This window comes from Eumetopias jubatus, unplaced genomic scaffold (genome assembly GCF_037043125.1).
Source record: "Eumetopias jubatus isolate StellerSeaLion01/CBP00866 unplaced genomic scaffold, mEumJub1_p1.0 scaffold_17, whole genome shotgun sequence".
Taxonomy (NCBI): domain Eukaryota; kingdom Metazoa; phylum Chordata; class Mammalia; order Carnivora; family Otariidae; genus Eumetopias; species Eumetopias jubatus.
In genome coordinates this window covers 6,220,919-6,242,627 of record NW_028274823.1, presented here as the reverse complement: position 1 = coordinate 6,242,627, position 21,709 = coordinate 6,220,919, and the positions used below count along the sequence as shown (strand labels likewise).

Genomic DNA, 21,709 nt, shown 5'->3' with positions numbered 1-21,709 from the left:
TTCCGCCTTGCTGGGGAACGAGTTCCTGGCTTGCACCTGATTCCTGTACCTGATGCTAGGATCTTAGGCACTCTGGGCAGCAGCTATCCTGAGTCAGCTCCAGCCACAGTTTCTCCCTCCACGTGGCCCCCACCCTACATTCCCAGGCACCAAGATGTACCTCCTCCATCTGAGGACACTGTGTCCTCTAGTTGCATGTCCCCAACACTGACCTCGTGCCTGCTTGGTGTCCACACCTGACTCTCACCATGCTCTCGGAAGCTGAGTCCAGGCTCTCTCTCTGTTCTCCTTGCCCCAGCAGGCGTGTTAATCACCCCAGATCCCAGACCATGTCATTCTGCCCCGTCCTCCACATCTTTGCTCTCCCCATGCCAGGCCCTCACGGTGTAAGTCCTACAATTAAGACCCCATATTGTGTGCTGTTTTGACATCTGGTGCAACTAAGAAGGCTTCATCTGGCCAAGCTGCAAATTCCCCTTCCAGCCCTGCTCCCCCAGATAAGATCTCCCGGCCAAATAACCCTCCTTATCCCAGGGAGAGGGGCAGCTCCTGCTTGTCCCTGAGCCGCAGCTTCATTTCCCTTCCAACTCACGGAATTACTCAAGCAACCCTATTACACCCTCCCGCAGGAGGCAGGGGTCACCCCACCCTCTTGATAGTACAAAGCCTGAACTTGTTCACTTTGCTCTGGAGGGCAAGCCTCGTGTGGCCCTGCAGGTGATGGGTGGTATGCTCCTCCCCAGGGCTAGGAGGTGTCTGTGACTCATAAGCTGCCACTGATTCACCTGCCCGGTGTCAGGCATTGTGCCTGGCCACCCCCAGCACCCGGGGGCCGGAACCCCCCCGTGACCCACAGAATGAAGAGGCAATTATAAGAGTCCTCTGTAGAAGAGCTTTATGCTGAATAACTCTTGGAGGTCAAGAAATGATAATCACGTTTATTTCTTTAAAACACAGCAAACCCCAAAAGACCCACAGCGGTGGTTTTCACAAGGGACAGTTGTGACGGCGTCTTGGGCTCCACACCCATAGACTCTGATGCCGCAGGTCTGGCTGGATTCTAGAGACCTGTTTCTTTCAGGTTCCGTGGAGGACTCAGACGCCCTATTCCACTCAGAACTGTTGCTAGAGCAGAGCCCCTTGCCTTGCACTGCGATTTCAGTAAAATCTTGTCTCTAGGCTGGATAGCCTGGGATTGCTGCTCAGCCATTGGACTCGGGCTTCTTAACGCCATTTCACCAACAGATGGTCCTTTCCAGCAAAAACATAATGCTGGATGCCTGTCTCTCAGACCCAGCCCTTTGTTCAGGTCAAAATACTGGTGCCCAAAGATGCTTTCTTTGCTCTGGCAGCCACGGTAACGTAGGAGGGCTCATATGCCTCCAAGAAGATGAATGGATGTGATGGGTAGTTCTCCTCACTCTCCTAAGAATAAGACAGAGTGGCCCACATGGACCCCTACGAGTACCTCACATCTACCGCAGCAGCTGACTGCCACACTTCTAGATGAGCTCCTTTTGTTCCTCAGTACACAGAGCCAATGACTAAGCCTCCATGCCTTGGAGAGGATGCAGTTAAATCTGATTGGATGCATGTCTTTCTTTTTCTTTCTTTCTTTTTTTTTTTTTTAACTGACCGAGCCACTCAGACGGCCCTTCTGATACTTTTATTTTTATTTATTTTTTCCCCTCAAGAACATTTTATTCCTGTTTAAATTTTTTATTGTTATGTTAATCACCATACATTACATCATTAGTTTGTGATGTAGTGTTCCATGATTCATTGTTTGTGCATAACACCCAGTGCTCCACGCAGAACATGCCCTCTTTAATACCCATCACCAGGCCAACCCATCCCCCCTCCCCTCTAGAACCCTCAGATTGTTTTTCAGAGTCCATCGTCTCTCATGGTTCGTCTCCCCCTCCGATTTCCCCCCCTTCATTCTTCCCTTCCTGCTTTTTTTTTCTTAACATATATTGCATTATTTGTTTCAGAAGTACACGTCTGTGATTCAACAGTCTTGCACAATTCACAGCGCTCACCATAGCACGTACCCTCCCCAGTGTCTATCACCCAGCCGCCCCCTCCCTCCCACCCCCCACCACTCCAGCAACCCTCAGTTTGTTTCCTGAGATTAAGAATTCCTCATATCAGTGAGGTCATATGATACATGTCTTTCTCTGATTGACTTATTTCACTCAGCATAACACCCTCCAGTTCCATCCACGTCGTTGCAAATGGCAAGATCTCATTCCTTTTGATGGCTGCATAATATTCCATTGTGTATATATACCACTTCTTCTTTATCCATTCATCTGTTGGTGGACATCTTCGCTCTTTCCACAGTTTGGCTATTGTGGACTGGATGCACGTCTTTCTAACACAGAGCTACACAGACTGGCAAATCTTCAGCTGAGCTCTTTGCTCAGTACCCTATTTTACTAATTATTTTTAAAATTAGATAATGTACCAGGTGATGGGCAAAGATGCAGCTAGAGGCAGAAATTCGTATCAGGGGAGAGTGTTGCTTATTGCACTAGGTATAGGTGATCACAACAAAACAGAGGGTCAAGACCCAGGCAGCCACTGGGCAGAATTTGGAAAGGGACAGGGAACATAATGGTTATCCATCAGAGAGCACGCAGGGAACTGTCACATGCCCCTGTGACAAAGCGATTTGGTCTCTTTTCTTTCCAATAATGTTCTACACACGTAGGCACAATAGACCCAACGTGTCCCTTTCATCTTTCGCAGAAAGCAGGAATAAATGCTCTTTCTTCTCGGGTAGGTCAGAAAAGTTATGCTGTCTGGAAAGTTTCCCACCTGGACCCCAGGCAGAGCAGGTACCGAGCAGACTCCAGAGGAGCCACTTGGTCGGAGGCCTCCATCCCCCTCAACAAAGGAAGCGGAGCAACAGAACAGGAAAAGCGCTTGAAAGAGTCTTAGAAAAACCCAAAGGCAGTTGCTTTCCCTGTCAGGCTCTCAACTGCTGTCACATGACCCAGTTCCCAGCCTGCTCTGCGGGCTTGCCTGGGAGAGCCAGTAAGGTCCCTGGATGTGGAATTTGGCTCCACATGATTCCTTCAGACAAACAATCCTGTGTAAGACAGTGAAGAACTTCCATGCCCTGATCCCTGACCTTGGGAACATAGAGCTGAGTGAGACAAGGTCCCTGCCCTCCCAGCCAACAGTCCTGAAGAGGAAAGTCTACAAGGGAAGAGACAAGTCTACAAGGGAAGCAAGGCAATCAACGCAGGATGGACTGTAATTGTGGGACACACAAAGCCTGAAGCACCACGGACGGGCTGGTTGCATCAGGGAATGCGCCGGACAAAAGGAAGAATTTTCACACCCGAAATATATAGAAGGTGGGCATGGAGAGTGACGGGCAAGCGTAGAGTCAGATGTGGAGTGGCACTAAACACTTTGCCCTCCGAGGACCGGTGTGATTTTTAAGCAGAGAAGTTGCATTGATTAAAGCTACCCTTATTCACTGTTCCATAGATGACTTCTCCTCACGGGCAGGAAGAGGGATCTGTGAGAACGAGGCAGATGGCAACACAGCATGATCAAAACGGCTCCTGTATACAGAAGAATCCACATGTTTCTGCCTCAATAATTAGAGCCTGAATAAAAACAAGGTTTTTCAGGGAAAACAGATAAATATGGTGGCCCTGCGAGACCTTGTTCACAGAGAAATTGCCATTACAGATTGCAGAAGAGAAACGGAATACAACTCACATCCATCTCAGCGTGGTTTTTAAGGGGTAAAAGACCAATCCTTCCTTGAGGGATGGTCAAGGGTATGTGTTGTGTAGGGGCAGTTAACTGACTCGGTACTAATGAAACTGAAAAGTATGGTTATGAAGGCAGCAAATCACTGCTCTTATAAAAGCTGGGGTAGAGAAACAATGACCCTCAAGTTTTAAGTGAACCATAATTACTTCATCCCACTCACCAATCAAAGACACACCCTTTAAAAACTGCCAGTTGTAAAGGCTGGGCTTAACTGATCAGAAGGGAGAAAATTTTATGCTGCCCCACCTTCCTTCCTAAGCCAAGTGAATTAGTAATTAAAAATTCCAGGTGTCCCTTCATCAATTACCTTTCCATACGTTTCCCATAACTGATGTCCCCAGAAATGACTTAACTAAGCACCTGACCCTCCCAACCATTGCTAAATCCTCAGATTAAGCAGTCTTGTCTGCAGACAGGTAGCACAGTGATGGGGAAACAGTGAAAGTAATCTTTTTATAACACACAGAATGGAAATTTCAAAGCGACTTCCTACCTTCCACTGACTTTGAAAACAGATGTGAGTTTGGGCAGAAACAGTTTCTTTCTCTCTTAGTGTTCGGATCCTATTAATCATTGTAAACGGAAGTTTCACACAGGCCAACCGGATGTCAAAGGTCTTGCCAATAGGGATGATTTCACCGTAAAAAATCAGCTCCCTGCCCTTCCCAGTCTTGGAATTTCCAATGACAGAGGCAGTGGATAGCTGCAGCGTGCAGGCGAAGGAAGCAAAAGTGAAAATCCGGAGATGATGTTCATTTCTGGTTTCGTGCATGAGCACTTGACCCGTGTTTGCACCAAATACGCCCCTGATCTCGCTTCTGCAACAGAGGCTTACCACACACATCACTGAGTTCTACAGCAGCCGGTAGAGATGGGGCATCCTAAACCACTGTTATCTGAGAGCAAAGTAAGACCTGAGCAGGTGGAAAGACGTTTCTAAAGATAAAGAGCTAAGTGAGGACAAAGTCAAAAGCACTAAATACCTCACCTTAGAAAACAAAACGCTGACACCAGGTTTGTGGTTCCCGGGACAGTGCTCTTCCTCCTCGTCCCCAGCTGCCACCCCCAGCCGCCACCCCACATGCGTGGGCTCCTTAGGTTTTGCAGCCTCATCCTCTTGCCAGCCAGCTCATATATTTCCTTTTGCATTAATCTCAGCTGTTCTCGTGGCTTCTCACACACCTTCTGTAAATGATGGCCATACCGAGATCTACAATCCTAACCTGTCTTCCGATCTCAACACCAAACTGCCGGACGCTTCCCGGACATCTAAGGCAGGTGGCCTCTCACAAGTAGAGGGTTCCAACCCCAAAAATTCAGGATACTCCCACTAGCGCCCCCCTACTCTGGGAACCTCCTGGACCCTGAGTTCCTTACCCCATGAATGGCAGCACTGTCTGCCCAGAAACATCCTAAACTTCCCCTTTACTGCAAAAAATTCGGTCATCACCCAGTGCTCCAATGACCCCAACACGCCCACTCCAGCCCTAGACGAAACCCACATCATCTCTTGCCTGGAAGAGCACGTGGAATCGTCTTCCTAGAATGTGGATCAGATCACGCATTCTAGCAACTCAATGTTTACTGAGTCCTCTTTGCCTTCTCAATACAGATTAAAAACAAATAAATAACTCATTTTACTTTGGCTCAACACAATCCAAAGGATTTCTAAAAGTTCCAGCTGTGGGAGCATGTCATGAGCTACCTTCAGAGAGTGAGCCCCCCCGTCTGTGGGGCTGTTATGTGGTCAGCCTACTCTGCAGAAGCTTCCCCACTTTTGCCTGGGAATGAGTAGGAGGGCTTCAGGCATCAGGGAGAAACTGGACAAAATGACCCTCTGGCTCCTCGCAAACTTGAGATTCTATGCGCTGACATCTGCCCGGCCAGTGGACTCCTTCTGGAAGAGCTGCCCTGCTAGCCGGGTATGCCCAGGATTAGATCCTCAGAAGCTACGTTTCTAGTATTTAACCTTGCTTCCTGACCTGAGATGAATGAATCGGGCCAGGCCTGAGAAGGTGGCTTGACAGACACAAGTAGTGGGCCTCAGACGTCGAACCCTGTTACGGCAGCTCGAGGCTAGGGCCCGCACACTCTTGCTGCCAGAGCCCACAGAGTCCCCTTGGTGCCTGGGCTTTTTGCAACCGGATGTTGCAACTTTCCATGAAGTTCACTGGTTTCCTTACAATGGTTTCCCTTTTGTGTGTTTCTAGTCCTTGTGACACCGAGTTTGCTCTAAAACTCCGGGTCCCCTAAGACCACACAGAGGACCGATAAAGGGCTCACCCTTGGGCCAGGCCCTTCTCAGGACTGTGGGGCAGGGAGTCTTGCTCCCGAACCAAACTCCTGCTCTTCCCTGAGCCAGCAAACCAGACCACAGAGAGCCCCCAGGGTACGGGTGGCTGCTCGGGCCAGTTTGCAGAGTAAAGATGTGTCCCCGCACCCTCCTTGACCTAACTTTAGTCAGGCTCCTCTGAGCCGTTGGTGGCCTGTCAAGCCCAGTTTTAGCAAAGAATCCTATTGAGCCCGGATTTAGAGAGAATCCTGCTGAGCCAGTTTAAAGAGACGTTCCCCTACCCTTGACATCTAATCAAGTTCGTCCTGGTGATATTGTAGGCACCAAGTCCCCCATCACCACTGATTACAGATCCCGGGCTGCCCTGGCTGCCTTCAGAGTTGAGCTCAGTTCTCCACCGGGGTCTCCCCCCTCTACTGCCACAGCTCCCAAGTCTCGCCATTTTAGACCCGTTAACAGTGTCATTTGTCTTGAACAGATGGGAATGACCTTGCAGGAAGACGCACAGAGCCTGGATGGCCCCTCGGAGCATCGGCCAGCTGGGGAAGCATGGAGCCCACTCGCGTCCTGACTCTGACAGAGACTCTCCTTGATCCACCCAGAGTCAGGCTTCTCTGAGAACTCGATGTGACAAGGCCTCACCCTTGGGCTCTACCCTTGGCCTATTTAGTGCAGTTTTAGAAAGAATCCCGCTTGTTCCATCCAGAAAAACATCCCCCACCCTTGGTATCTGATCAAATTCCTCATCCCCCACCTGTGCAGCCAACTTAGCCAAAATCCCCCTTAACTCTTAGACATTTTCAACCCATGGGCCCCCACCCTGCTCCTTGGCGGTGAATCCCTACTTTCCCTTTTATTCAAAGTGGAGCCCAGACTCTCTTTCCTCCTCGAAGACCCCATGTAGTAGTCTCCCTGAATAAAATCGGCCTTACCCTTTTTACTCAGCCTTGTGAATGTTTTTTTCCTTTAACAACTGCTTGCCTTCTACGAGAATGCCCAGGGGTTAAGACGACCTCTAAAGTATCTTTCTGTAATTAACACTTAGAAAATACAGATTTAAAAAGAAAGATAGAAAAAAAAAGAAAGGAGGGACGGGACGGGACGGGACGGGGAGGGGAGGGGAGGGGAGGGGAGGGAGAGAGGGAGAGAGGGAGAAAGCCAGAATATCTGTATCTCCTCCTCTCCTCCTCGCCCAGGCTTGCTTGGGCACATTCCCTGCAGCCTGGACCATTAACCTGTGGCCTCTGGACCAGCAGGTGCTAGGTTTCTAAGTCATTAAGTAGCTAAGTACCTTGTGAGCAGGCATCCACTGCAGAAGTGCCCGATTAGGCCCTTTTTGAACTAAGCTCGTCCTAGGGAAAAGGAGACGGACGTGTCCACATCTAGGTCACCAGGGCCAGACTGTTCTCACCGCTACCTAGAGTGCTCTGAGGAAAATATGGCATGCTTCTCGATGTCCCCAAACCCCCTGTGGGGTGCGGTGGCCAGATGTGCTTCATGAGCCTACCGTTCAGGCCACCCGAAGCACCAGCCGGCGCACTCATGTTCTCACCACCAGCAATTTCTGGGCTAGGTTTTTAAAGGATCCAAACTAAATATCTGCCACTATTAAAGAATAAGCTATAAACCATGCTTTGGGGCTCCAGAAAGGATCGACTAGGAAAGCTTCTTTCAAATAATCTATTTGTCTTGGGTTGACTGTGTCAGTTATGGAGAGGAACTCAGGTCCCTGATACCTTTGATATGCGCAGGCGGTAAGGGGTAAGGAAGAGAGAAGCTATACATGTGTATAATCACACACACCCAAGCATACAAATGTACACATACATATGTTTCATAGATACCAAGTCATCTGCCACATTTACAAATTAAAATTAAGATGAGGATGAAAAATAAAATTTGCTACATGAAAACACGCATTTACGTTTTGCTAGAGTCTCTGAATTAAAATACTCTATTAACCTCAGACTTTTTACAGTACCATCAGAAAATGGGACCTAAACCCATCTGATTCCTCTTACGGATGGGCGAAAAACAAGCTTGTTTCCGCACCACTTATGTTAACAAACTTAATAATTAAGTTATGAACCGTAACCACCTTGCTGGTGTTGGTGCAGTGTAGGGGCCGTGAACCGAAGCTTCCCGACAAATAATTTATGAATGCACAGATACCATGCCTATACTTAAATCGAGCCTGTTCCGTTGCGAGAATATTCTGTATTTGTCCCATTACTCATTCCTGGCAGAACCCTGCACCATGCTGGCCTGAACCCCCGCAATCTGCAGTAATCTTGGGTCCCGAATGCACTACCTGAGGCAACCAATACTTCTGCATTGTTTGCTTTTTCAGAGACTGCCAACCTAAAAGCCTAGGTGTTTAGAAATTCAAATCAGCTTCAAATCTTGTCAGAGCCACTGAGCTATCATCTTGAGGTTGGGGGGAGATGAGGCTCCAAACCACATGTTATTATTAATAAAAATAAAGGAGAGAGAGTAAATAAAGGCTTGAACGGGAATGTCACCCGGTCAGAGCCCAGCTCTTTACCTGCGTTTGAAAGACCTTCATTTCTTCCCCAAGCAGAATGATCTCTGGGGGACGAGAAGAGCCGACTGTGGATCTGGAAGATAAACAGAAACCTTCCCAGTTTTATAGTTTTATTTGCCAGATATATAATCTTCAATGTGTATTATATATTATTTTCAAGGAATCCAGAAACGTCTCTAGAATCTCTCCAATCTCCCAAGAAAGAACTACAGGTTTCAATGAAGACTTATTTCCATTTTCTCCTGGGTTAACTCTGCAAATGAATAAAGGGTAGGCTTCTGATGATTTCAAAACGCACGAGGAGGAGGAGGGGAGGGAGAAAAAACCATAATCAGATTAATATATACAGAAGTGTTCGGCTGTCTGCAAGTATGATGATGAGGCTGACTTTCTCTGGCAAAAGGCAAAGGTTTGTTTTGCACGTTTATTCTGAAAGCAGTTGGCTGTGGGTGAGACTTCTGGTTTGGATTTCTCAATTTATAATCAGACTCCAGAGCACCTCGTTCCACCCTGGGTCTGCCCCACACCTGCCAACCGTCGCTTGCCCCATGACTCTCCCCTAAAAGTGAAGAGTAACTTTTCCAACCCTCTGCTGTAAGCGCAGCATGATCGGAAGAGGCGAAGCCAGCCTCCAGTTCTGAACCTCAGTTAACTTCTTAGTCCCAGGCTGAGTTGAGCTTTACGATGTACGGTTCCCATGTTGGCCATTCTCATCCCCAGCACCTGGGCAACCAATCTGGGGACAGAGAAAAGTGGGTGGGACCCAGAGCAGGGCAGGGCTGAGACTTGGGGAGTCACACACTGTTCTCTGCCACTCCCTGGGCTTCTCTGCTCTGGGCCCAACTCTGCTGTTGTCTATGAGCGACACAAACTGAATTCTTACAATGGACGTGGCATAGGGAATACTGGATAACACATGAAAAGTTTTCAGGAAGGAAATAAAAGTGCAACACCATTAGACGTTGGGATGAGAAATTATTTAAATCACAAACTGAGCAGAAGAAGCAAGTTATCTCCCTGTTGCTTCAACATGACCAAGCAGGTGGGTCTGGAACCTGTCTTGGGAGAAGGGGGAGCAGATGTACGGAAGATGACTCTGGCTGAGCGAAGATTTTAAGCTTCCCATTTCCTGGACTGTTGTCTTGTCTGGCTCTTTTAAGAAAGATATTTATGCCTATATTTTAAAATAACGCTATCAAATTTAGCAAGTTAATTACCCTGGGACATGACAACACACAATTAATTTTTACCCAGCAAGTCCTGATGGACCACGCAGTCCTAGTCGAGAGCCCCAGCCCCACAGTGAAGTGACAAATACTGAAGTGCCCTGGTTTGGACTGAGGATTGTTCCTCTCTCTCTGGGGACCCAGCAACTGGCAGTGGATGGCAAGCTGATTAGGCCCCACCGCCCTCTGCATCTTCAAAGCCTGGAACCCTTTTGTACAGGCTCTCGGCACTACTGATCCAAGAATTCCCAATGACAGGGTGATTCAGGAATCTCTGTCCTCGACCCGGGTCTCAATCCAATAGTGACATCCTGGGAAGACTTGGCTTTGACTCTGCTTTCTGCTGGTTGCTCATTGTACTCCCTTCCTATAGAACAGCAACACTTTTTTGTCCTGAGGACAAAGTAACAAGAGGGCCCTGTGTGGTCTACACTAGGGAATCTCTGTGGCATCACCAGACACCTCTCTCTAGACCACACACTCTGTAAGAGCTTCCCTGAGCCCCTTGAACACAAATTCTCTCCCTGACTACATGGCCTTTGCACATGCTGTTTCAGCTGCAAAGCATGTTGTTTCCCTGGTCGTCTTCTGGATCTTGGCTCATGTGACCTGATCATGGGAGTATCTGCAGGCACCCGTCTCACAACCAAGTTCCTGATTTATAAGATTTTATAAGATTTTAGAAACACTCCTTTCCTTCAGCACATTCACCTTGGACTGTAAATCTACATGGATTCACGTGAATCTACAAGTGATGTCTGCTTCTCCCCTAGATTCCAACTGCTCTGAGAATAACATTATTTTGTCTTGCTTGCCAATGTACGGGGCCAGACATATAGTAGGCTCTCAATAAATATTTATTGGGAAAAAAAGGATGGAAGAATGAATGAAAGCAAGCAAGCAAAGCCTCTTTTCCAGGATAAATCATGCACAGTGCCCTCTGGAATCTACCTTCCTGCCTCCTTGGAGGTCATGCCCCTCCAGGATCCCCGTTCCGCCCTCAGTCTTCAACTCCGCCCTCCTCATTTCTAACTGTGTCCAAACCTTTCTGAAAAACAAAACCAGGGGCACCTGGGTGGTTCAGCCAGTTCATCGTCCAACTCTTGACTTTGGCTCAGGTCATGTTCTCAGGGTTGTGAGATGGAACCCTGCGTCGGACTCAGGGCTAGAAGTGGAGCCTGCTTAAGAGTCTCTCCCTCTCCCCCAACTCCCCCCTCTAAAAAATAACAAAACAAAACAAAAAAACCAAAACTTCCCTCCCCCATACATTACCTTCCTCCCTTCACCTTCTCACTCTCAGCAAATCTTCTTGGAGGAGATGGCCACACACTGTCTCTGTCCCAAGTCCTCACTTCCCATCAGTCCTCAGTTTACCACAATCTAGACTGAGCCACTGTGAGCTATGTCCCTGAAACGCTTCTCACTGTGCTCTCCAGTGGCCCTCTTGCTGCCCACTCCCGTGGCTGCGTCTACCCACAACACCTGTTGGTTACATTTCCTAAATGTCTCCATTCCATCTCCAGCTCCCTCTACCCACCGCCTTCACGGCATTCCCATCCTACGTGCCCAGACCACTGCAACCTCCCCATTCTCAGCCCAGCGGCCTCCTGCCTCCACCTCATCACCAGCCATGTTTCCATAAAGCAAATCTGGTTATGTCCCTCCCAGCTCAAAATCCTTGGGTTTTTTTAACTCATTCAAAATACAGTTAAAGCTCTATTCACAAGGACCTTTTTGCAGCATGGTTCATGATGGCAAAACACCGGAGGATTCTGAAATATCCAACACCAGGGAATAGCTCTGTAGGTCAGAGCACAAGTGTTAATGCATCCCATTAACATTATAACAATGTTCATGGTCTGAGCTGCAGTCCCCACAGCTACAGACCATGACAACATGTCATGGGCAGCCTTGAATGCTACGGTAACTTGGGTGTTATTTCCTAGGTGACGGGGAAGTTTGGGGGATTTTTGAACAAGGAGAGTGAGTGCTTAATGTTCAGTTAAAGTAAAGCAAGTGGAAGGAGACCAAATTGGAATCGAGGCGATCAAGAAGAGAACATTCTGATTAGGATCAAGGACATTAAAAGAACCATGACACCCCGCAGTCATAGGGAATGTTCCAGTCTGCAAAGTTCTTTTATACACATTACCTCCTTCTCACTCTCCAAAGTCCCTGAGAAGTGGCCAGAACATGTAGAGTTCTTATTTTATAAAGAAACAAAGGTCGGGGCGCCTGGGTGGCTCAGTCGTTAAGCGTCCGCCTTCGGCTCAGGTCATGATCCCAGGGTCCTGGGATCGAGTCCCTGAATCGGGCCCCCTGCTCAGCGGGAAGCCTGCTTCTCCCTCTCCCACTCCCCCTGCTTGTGTTCCCTCTCTCGCTGTGTCTCTGTCAAATAAATAAAATCTTTAAAAAAAAAAAAAGAAAGAAACAAAGAAACAAAGGTCGAGGGAGTGTGAGAGACATCAGTGCCCATGGACAAGAAAACGGGGCTCGGACACCTGCACCGGCCCTCCCGTCCTCGGGTTGGCATTCTTTCCGCACCACCTCACCACCTGCTACCATAGAGGGTCCAGCCTTACCAACACCGCTACCAGCAGAAACTCTGTGGTCAAGCCTGACACGAGCTGAGACACTGATAACATATAGACAACAAAATGATCAATGAATTCCATCAGGAGCCAGAAGCTGAGCACTAGTGAGATCTGAACACCGTGGGTATGAGAATATTAGAACCATCCATTTACAGAAGACTGAACACTTTACAAAGCAACGCTCATATTCTCCCACCCGATTCTCCCAAGTTGTGCCATAATAGCTGGGCCCTAATGAGCAAATATGCTATTGTTTTTGCTGTTTTTTATTGTTTACCGACTCTTCCTTCAAGATATCTGAGTCCTCACTATGGATCCATAATCCCTTATCTGCAATTCTAAAATCCATAAAGCTCTGAAATCTGAGAGGTTTTTTTCTCTCTGAGTTTGCAGAAGACTAATCTGACAGCCAAACGTTACCTGAACTAACCTGAGGCTATTTATAATATTAATTTATTCCATTTAGTGTGAATATTCATACATTTTATTGCAAAAACATCAGGGAGCTTAATTACAGGGTGCTACCTCAAATCCCACTAGAAATGTTGTGCAGTGTAACTTGCTGAAATAAAATCAAGAAATCATTGTTGAATCACATTTGGCCCCAAGAGTTCTGGATGGAGAATTGTGGATTGGTACAACAGACATTTAATAAACTTGCCAGTCCCTGAGTTCAGGTTTTCCATATCTAGTCCCTCATCCAGTACCCACGAGATAGTATCTCTGCATTTTATGGATATGAACACTGGAGCATGGAGACATTCAGTAATTTGCTCTAGGTCACAGAGCTACTAAATGCCAGAGCCAAGACCCTCTCCAACTAGGACCTAGTGTTCTCAACATTCCCCATATTAGCACGTGTGTGCGTGTGCATGGGTGTGCATCACATGCGTGCATGTGTGTGTGTGAAGGGGTGGTCAGGGCTTTGTAAAGCATTGAGCAAGTAAAAAGGGACCAAGTAAAGAAAAAGGAAAGAAGAGAGAAGAGCAAACAGCTAGGTCTTCTCTTTAGGATGATGGGAGACATTGCTGGGATCCAAAAAAATAAAATAAAATAAAAAAGAGGGCCATTTCTTTTCAGCATCCAGTGTTGGAGATCCCACTAGAAGGCAGATAGCACGTCACAGGGAGGGTTCCGGCATGGAGTGCCAATGGGTTAACGCAGTCTCTTGGGGGCTGGAATACACTCTCCGTGGCTAATCTGGATGCATGGTTGATCTTCGCCAGCATTGCGTGTTTGTATTCAATCCTCTGAATTCTCTTCTGCAACAATAATTAATGTCAGAGCAGTTTATAGATCAACAGTGTATTTTCTGGTTAATGCAACCCTGTACCTATAATAACTCAAAACTGAGATTTATCACTCTGCCATGATTCCCTCTTCATGCTTCATCTCTTCATGTTTACATCTGGTTTAGCTTTTTCTAATCTAAAATAAATCAGCATGAAAAGCATTAGATTTTTCATTTAGATTCTCAATTGCCTTTTATTATGGAGATACTATCCCTTATCTGATTGCAAATGGCGGGATTGTTCCCTTGTTAGGATCTGCGCGAAGATGCCTCTGTTTCTCCTTGCTTCTCCTTCACTTTGGTTGTCAAGGGCGGTGTCTGGTGGGGTGCTGGTTTGAAAATAAGGCAAATCAGGATGTAAGGAGGATGCATTATTTCGATCACTCCTCTTCTTCTGAAACTCATGGAAACCAGCTTCCCCTGGCTGCCTAATGAGAAGTGGTCCACAGAGAGTTCACTCTCCGCTTTCCCGCCAGGGTGACTTCAGCCCCTGTCTATAAATGAGAACAGCAATGACAAAGCACTTGGCTGAAGATTTCTCTGCAAACATCAGGCGTGGGGGGAAAATAATGCTGTAATACGGGCATGTTAATTACCCAGTTACAAAGTCAAATTTAGCTGAACTATTTTGTGTATCAAAGAGGTAGAGTTCCCCTGATTCCTTAAGTATTCCTTTCAGCATGTTCTATTATGTTTCCTATCATTTGCAACATTCTCTCCTTACTTGAAAACGTGAGCCCACGAGTCCAGAAGATGAATCCATTTCTTGTACCAGGAATTATTTACTGTTACTGACTATTCTCCCAGTACTTCCGAATCCACTGCCATGAAGGTACCCTGACTCTCCAACACCTCAGGAAGTTCTGAGGATTCAATTGCCCACTCCACCCTACGCCTCTTAACTCAATTGTTGTCATGTTTCTTCTTTCAAAAGAACAGAAACAAACAAACAAAAAGGACTAGGGTATTTCCTGTTCTTTGGCTCCCCTGTTCACATGGAGCTCCTCCCCTGGGCCCCCAGGGAGAAAGGCCTTACTCTCTCACACTGGTGGTTGCTGTTTGCAAGGTGGTTTTCACCTAGACCAGCAGAGAGCAATCTAAACGGGGCCCTTTCACACCGTCTCACAATTAGAGAAGGTGATGACTTTTACTTAGTGAAGAATAGCAAAATAGGGTCCTTAACGGCTGTAGAACAGAAATAATATCCACAGCTACACGGCAGAGTGCTTAAAACGTGCCAGGCACCATACGAAATGCTTCATGGGCATTAAGTTATCTCCATGGCAACACTAGAAGGAAGGTACCATGATACTGCCATGCTATAGATGAGGAAACGCCATTCTCAGAGTTCTTGGTGATGATGGCATCGGTAACAGGATGATAAACAGCTAAGCGTTACTGAGCTATTGCTATGAGCCAAGCTCTGCCCCGAGTACCTTCCATACACCGCTTTGTTCAACCCCTGCAAATGCACAGGATGAAAGGAGGGGACCACTATTAACTCCACTTTGTATAGGAAGCAACAGATTCTGGATAAGGTAAAAGTTCATGCAAAGTCAGAATTCAGAAAGGGGGCAGAGTTAGGATAAGAATATATGTGTACCTGAATCAGGGCCCAAGCCCTCACCTCTCTGCTGCCCCAAGAGAACATGATCCATTTAATTAAGATGCCAAAAGTTGTAATGGAAACTTATGAGAGTCACACACACACACACACACACACACACACACACACAAAACTGCATATTGCATGATTTCAGTTACAGACATGCCAGACCTGGCAAAAGCTAAGTGGCAGAGAGCAGATCAAGGCTGCTGGGGATGGAGCTGGGGGAGGGTATCGAGTACAAAGGGCACCAGAGAAATTTCTGGGTCATGGCTATGCCCTACATCATGATTCAGTGCCCGTTACATGACTGTATGCATTTGTCAAAACAAAATGAACTGTACACTTATAAAATGTATGAATATTAATGTATGTAAATTGCATGTAAGGCTGCATTTTTTTAAATGTATCATGAACAAGCGCCAATTTAGCTTAGAGTTTCCATTCAACACAGAGTCAGTGAGAGAAATAAGACAGGGCCCCTGACCTCAGAGTGAAAGAGGACTGCCCTATGCATTTGTAAACACAGGTTGGCGCAGGACCAGCTTCACAGGCGCCAGACCCAGCGGTGCTCAGGAGCGCGTCCTCGAAAGGGCCACACGCAGGTTTGACATCGCCATCTTGAATTTCTTTTAATTGTGGTAAAACATACATAGCATAAAATTTAGCATTTTAAGTGCCTAATTCCGTAAAACCAAGTACAATCATCATGTTGAGCAATCATCACTACCGTCTCCAGAACTTTCCCATCCTCACAAACTGCTGCTCCATACCATTAAACACTCATCTCCCATTCTCCCCTCCATGCAGTGTACTTTCTGTCTCAGTGAATTTTACAACTCCAGGTACTTCGTGAAAGTGCAGTCAATCAACATCTGCCCTTTTGCAACTGGCTTCTCTCACTCAGCATAACAGCCTCCAGGTTCGCCCACGTGGTAGGTGGGGTTTCCTTTCGCTGCATTAGCTATGTCCTCTGATGCACACAAGGTTTTCCGTGTGTCTGACAGCTAGCATTCATCCATTTTTTTTTCTTCTGTAGCCAGTGCTTTGGGATCATCAGCTTGAATTTTAAAATAATTTTATCTTCGAACTTGTGTTTTGTACATGAAATCCCAGAGGACAGTGGAGTACATACCTGGGCAGAAGACAGGAGCAAGGTGTGTGTTTGCTCCTTTCCGTGCTGCCCCAGGCACAGACGGTGCCCAGGGGCCCCTTGCTCATAGGATTCTGGTGAGCCTACCATGCATGGACGTTCGGCAAGATTCAAAGGGAATGTAAGGTAAGCAAATTACATCTAGGACCAAGTAAGCCGAGTGCTGACAGCCCCAAGAGGCCACGCCCCCTACTGGAAACAGACTTACTTCAAATGCAGAAAGAAGGCAGTGGATTTCTGGGAAACACGAGTGACCAAGCAACCCTATCAGAGCCTTTCTTACTCATGGTACATGCTCCCTGTGGTGGCCACCCGAGGATGCTGCAAATGACACCTCAGAAGGGGAGGGGGAGACAGGGCCCCCAGAGCTCCCTTTGCTCTCAGCCCTTCCTCAACCAGCAAGAAACTGAAGGTACAGAGTGTTGGTCAAATAAGATTATATCATGGAATGAAATAAAAGTTGGAGTTGATTTTGGCAGTGTTTCCATCGTTCTAGAGAGAATGAGATACATATAGGCATGGATAAGATTAGCACAATAAAAACTATCATTTCGGTGATACCACATATGAGTTAAATGCTTTTATATTTGTGTTAAAATGGCATTATACAGTATAAAGATGACCATTAAAATTCACGGTAATAATTTAAGATCCTAGTTTTTCTTTACTTAAGCCAACATTAAAGAACACATTACAAAGCACCAGGACAAATCAAGAGGAGCCAATGGGAGGAAGGAAAGAGACACACGTGAGTACCTTGAATGACTACTTCTCCCTGCCGTTCTAACATGAGGACCACATGTTCATCTGGCACTGGGCCCCATGAATTACATCGTCAAAACTGAGAAAGTGGCCATTTATCGTGGAAAGTCTTGATACTTTTGTCTTCCGTGCGTCCGACAGCTAGCACAGGGGCACACGTGCCATGGAGATACAACAAAGCTTTTTTCCTGAACATCACATCAACAGTGAGGAGCAAACAATGCACATTTGAGTGCATTGCATCTCCCATATGCTCCTGGACCCCTCTTTGCATATCCATCAGCCGAGACCCCACCCCTCTGGCGCACACGGTCCAGCTCACCACCACCTGCAAAAGGTGTCCTCCGACTCTATGGAGCCAAGTGAAGCCACTAACCTGGAACCAAGTGCCTAGAAACCAGCAGTGTCCAGAACTCATTAGTGAGGATTTGAGCACATGTGTAGCTAAAATAATGGGTTTCGTGAACTTTCTGTAACAGAGGGCTGGATCGGAGGCATCTGAGTCCCACTAGAGAGTAACTGTTTGGGGCTGACCTGCTCACCACCGGCTGCAGGCTGCTTTGCTGGGAAGATGCTTCTTGTCTTCAATAGAAAATGGCAAGCAATTTTTGTCTACTTTAAGAAAATAATTCCCCCATTTGTCTTCAGTCCTATTTGTTTCTCTGACAAATTATTCTTCTTAAATTCTGGATGTTTTCCAGACTAAGTATCTCTAAATGATACTTATTTTTGGAGCTGTCTTAAAGTCCTTTCTGGATTAAGAAGGGATATAAATTAGAAAACCCCAGAGAGAAAATTAAATAATTTCTCTATTTGGGATTTGATTAATGAAAAGGGTAATGAAACAAGGGACCTCCACTTTGGACCTTCACTTGGGTTCCCTAAAGCCAAGGCCTGTCTGTTGATCACTGCAAATGAGGGAATCTGTAGGGAGCCCGACATAAGCATTGAATCAGAGGCAGATCCCTTGGATGCACCAAGTCAGCAACCATCACCCACTCTGGCCCCAGATTTTCATCTCAAACACACCTCATGAACTTCTGTTTATCCATCCATCCATGGATGCCTCCATTCACACATGTGCCCTACAATGTTCTTGAAGGTGACCCGGTCCTGGGGGCACAGCGGTGAGCTAGAGGAGATTAAGGTCACCTTTCCTTATGGACTTCCTAGACAGAGGGTCCAACCTATGTGCCTACAATTCCAAGGCCTCCTTCTATTTCCTTTTCTGCACAGATACAAAAATTTAAAATACAGTGTAGGCAGAATGCTAAGACAGCCCCCAAGCTTCCCACCCCTTGGTGCACACAACCCGTATATTCTCTCTTTTAGTGTGAGCAGACCCTGTGAGTACAATGGGCTCTCACTTCCACAATTAAGTTATATTATCTGGCAAAAGTGTTTTGCCTCTATAACTAAGGTCGCTAATCAGTTGGTATGGAGTTAATCAAAGGGAGATTATACCAGGGAGAGCTTGGTCTGGATGCCAGATATTTTTAATTTTATATTATTACTTGCTGAATTTTGTTGTAATCCTTGAAAGAGTGTTGGAACATTGTTTGGGCGGGCAATTAAACTACTTGTGGGGGATTCTTTCGAGAACTGTTTCTGTAAGTGTTACAGGATGGACCTAGGTGTTACGGGATGGACCTAGAGTAGCCTTTACTCGAGGGCTAGTTTAGCATCCTTCCAAGGCATGACCCTTCTATACCTGACCTAATCAGGTGTGTCTCCAAAAGAAGTCAGAGAGATTCAAAGCAGCAGACTGTCTTATGGCCATGAACAAAGCAAGCAAACATGTTGTGAACTGCCTATGGCTGGAGCCACGTGGCAAGGACCTGAGGACAGTTTCCAGGAGCTGAGAGTGCCAGCTGACAGCCACCTACAAAATGGGGACTCGGCCCTCCGACCACAAGGAACTGAATTCTAACAATAACCAGTGATGTCAGAAGAGGCCCCTGAGCCTCACAGCCTCATCTAACACCTTGATTCAGCCTAGAAAGCCTTTAGCAGAGGGGCCAGCTAACCCACACCAGGATCTCTGACCTACAAAACTGTGAAATAATAAATAGGTGTCATTTTAAGCCAATTATATGATCATTTGTTTTGCAGGAATAGAAAAATCACACAGATAGCATCTGGCAGATTGCTTTCCCCTTTTCTCCTAGCCCATCAGAGCTACAACAATCCTACACTAAATTGATACTGTCTCAGCTATAAATAAATAAATAAGCAAAATGCCTCAGTTAATTATGCAGTGTGACCACAAAGAAACAAACATATTCCCTGCACTAGAGAACCCTGATTGATAACCCTGTGACCACCACTGGGAAACATGAAAATATATACTATTTAACACAGCTTGGGCCAAGCTTGATGATCTGGCCTCTGCTATATACATGCACTTGACAAGCAATGCTTTGACATATGTCCCATTACCTTTGGAAATTTTTCAGCCATTATTTCTCCAAATCATTTTTCTACCCTCACCCCCTCCCCACTCTTCCTGAGACTCTAATTATATGTATGTTGGATCTCTTGATATTGATGTTGTCCTGCAGGTCACTCAGGCTCTGTTCTCTCTCTCTTTCTTTCTCCCCATCTCCCCATCTCCCTCTTCCCTCCCTCTCCTCTTTCCCCTTTTTCTCTGTCTTCCATTTAGAAATTTCACTGACCTTCTCTTCGGCAGCATCCAATTTCCTGTTAATCCCATCTAATAAAATTTCCATTTCAGATAGTGTCATTTTTCTTCTTCTCTGTAAGTTCTATTTGGTTCATTTTTATATCAACCATATCTTTCCCCATCATGGTACTATTTTCCCTTAAACCCCTGAATTTAAAGGGAAAACAACAGTTTTATAATAGTTTTTTATTTTTTTAATATTATGCCTTTTTATTACGTTCAGTTAGCCACTGTATAATAGCTTTTTAAAAAATCCTTGCTTTTTAATTCCATCATCACTGTCATTTATAAATCTGTTTCTATTAATCATGATTTCTCCTGGTTACGAATCGTATTTTCCTGTTCCTTTGAATGTCTAGTGAGCTTGGTCTGGATGCTAGGTATTTTTAATTTTATATTATCGCTTGCTGAATTTTGTTGTAATCCTTGAAAGAGTGTTGAACATGGTTTTGGCAGGCAATTAAACTACTTGTGGGGGATTCTTTCAAGAATTGTTTCTAAAATTGTTACAGGATGGACCTAGAGTAGCCTTTACTCGAGGGCTAGTTTAGCATCCTTCCAAGGCATGCCCCTTCTAGAATCTCTACTGAATTTACCCTTTATTCAGTGAGGATGGTGAGGAACTTAAGTGATCCACAGCCCTGAGGGAGCTCCGAGAATTGTTCATCTTACGGCTTCCCAGCAACCGTTCTTTCCTTGTCAGCTGTTCTTTGCCTGGCCTCGTGGATTTTCACAGTACAGATGAATTTTTAGCCACAGCCAACTTCCAAACCCCTTTCTCTGCCTGGCTCCCTGCTCTCAGGAACCATGCCCTGCAAATGCTAGCTGCAATTCTGGAGGCCACTGGGTTCTACTTAGGTGTGGTCTTCCTGTGCGCCGCTACTCAGGAGTTGCCAATCCTTCTGCCTGGGATGTCTTCTCCTTCTCCACATGTGCCCATACCCCCACCCTCCCTGCTAGTCATGGAAAACTCCCAGTCTTCCATGAAGAACATGCCCAAATGTCTCCTTCCCTGTGCAGCCTTGCTGAGTTCTCTGGGCCTACAGCTCAGTGTAGACACCCTGACTTAGCACACTCACTGGGATGGCTCCTCCCTCACCAGGTGACAAGCAGGGGCAGGAACACAGCCTTTTGGACCTCTGTGTCCCCAGCACCTAGCACAGTTCCTGGCACACAGTAGGTCCTTGGTAATTTTTTTAAGTCATCTTTAATCCATCTGCTCCACCAGAGAGGGAAGAGAACACGGGACACACGAACAGCGGGGAGCGAGGACCCACGTGGGACCTAAGGACCAGAAGGAGGTGCTTGGTGCAAGAGCTTCGGGAAGGAACTCTTCCCGAAGCCAACAGAGGGAGCAAGTCAGAGCAGGTGTATCACTGCCTCTCACCACTCGATCCTGGCAGAGTGGGCTTTGTCTGCAGCCAACCCTGAAGACCCCTGGGTTCCCAGCCGCTGCTGTCAGGACAAGTGCTGTTCCCCCATCTCCCCATGCCCCAGCGCCATGCCAGAAGCCCAACCTCAGAGGAGGACATCTCTGAGATGGACCCTCCTTCTGCCCCTCCTGTGTCCCCGTGCAGCCTGATTCAGCGATCGGGCCTCACAGAACTTTCTCTTTGGAAAAATAAGGCTCATGTGCCTCACACAGCTGTGGTGAGGATCAATGAGGCAATTCAAGGATCGAACAACAGCCCCTTTGGCTCCATCTCTATCTCTCAGCTCTCCCGGCACACAGTGGCCCAGCCACAGTCCTCTCTGACC

The 21,709-nt window shown here is 46.6% G+C and overlaps 1 protein-coding gene across 2 annotated transcripts in view; it reads right to left on the bottom strand.

Moving 5' to 3' along the window:
* The window catches only part of CUNH10orf90 (chromosome unknown C10orf90 homolog), a 229,561-nt gene that overhangs the window by 201,148 nt on the left and 6,704 nt on the right, over positions 1-21,709 (bottom strand). For both annotated transcript variants that reach the window (XM_028119882.1, XM_028119883.1), the window contains exon 2: positions 8,637-8,709. In XM_028119882.1, the coding sequence (XP_027975683.1) occupies positions 8,637-8,709 (73 nt within the window). The remainder of the gene's footprint in view (positions 1-8,636; positions 8,710-21,709) is intronic.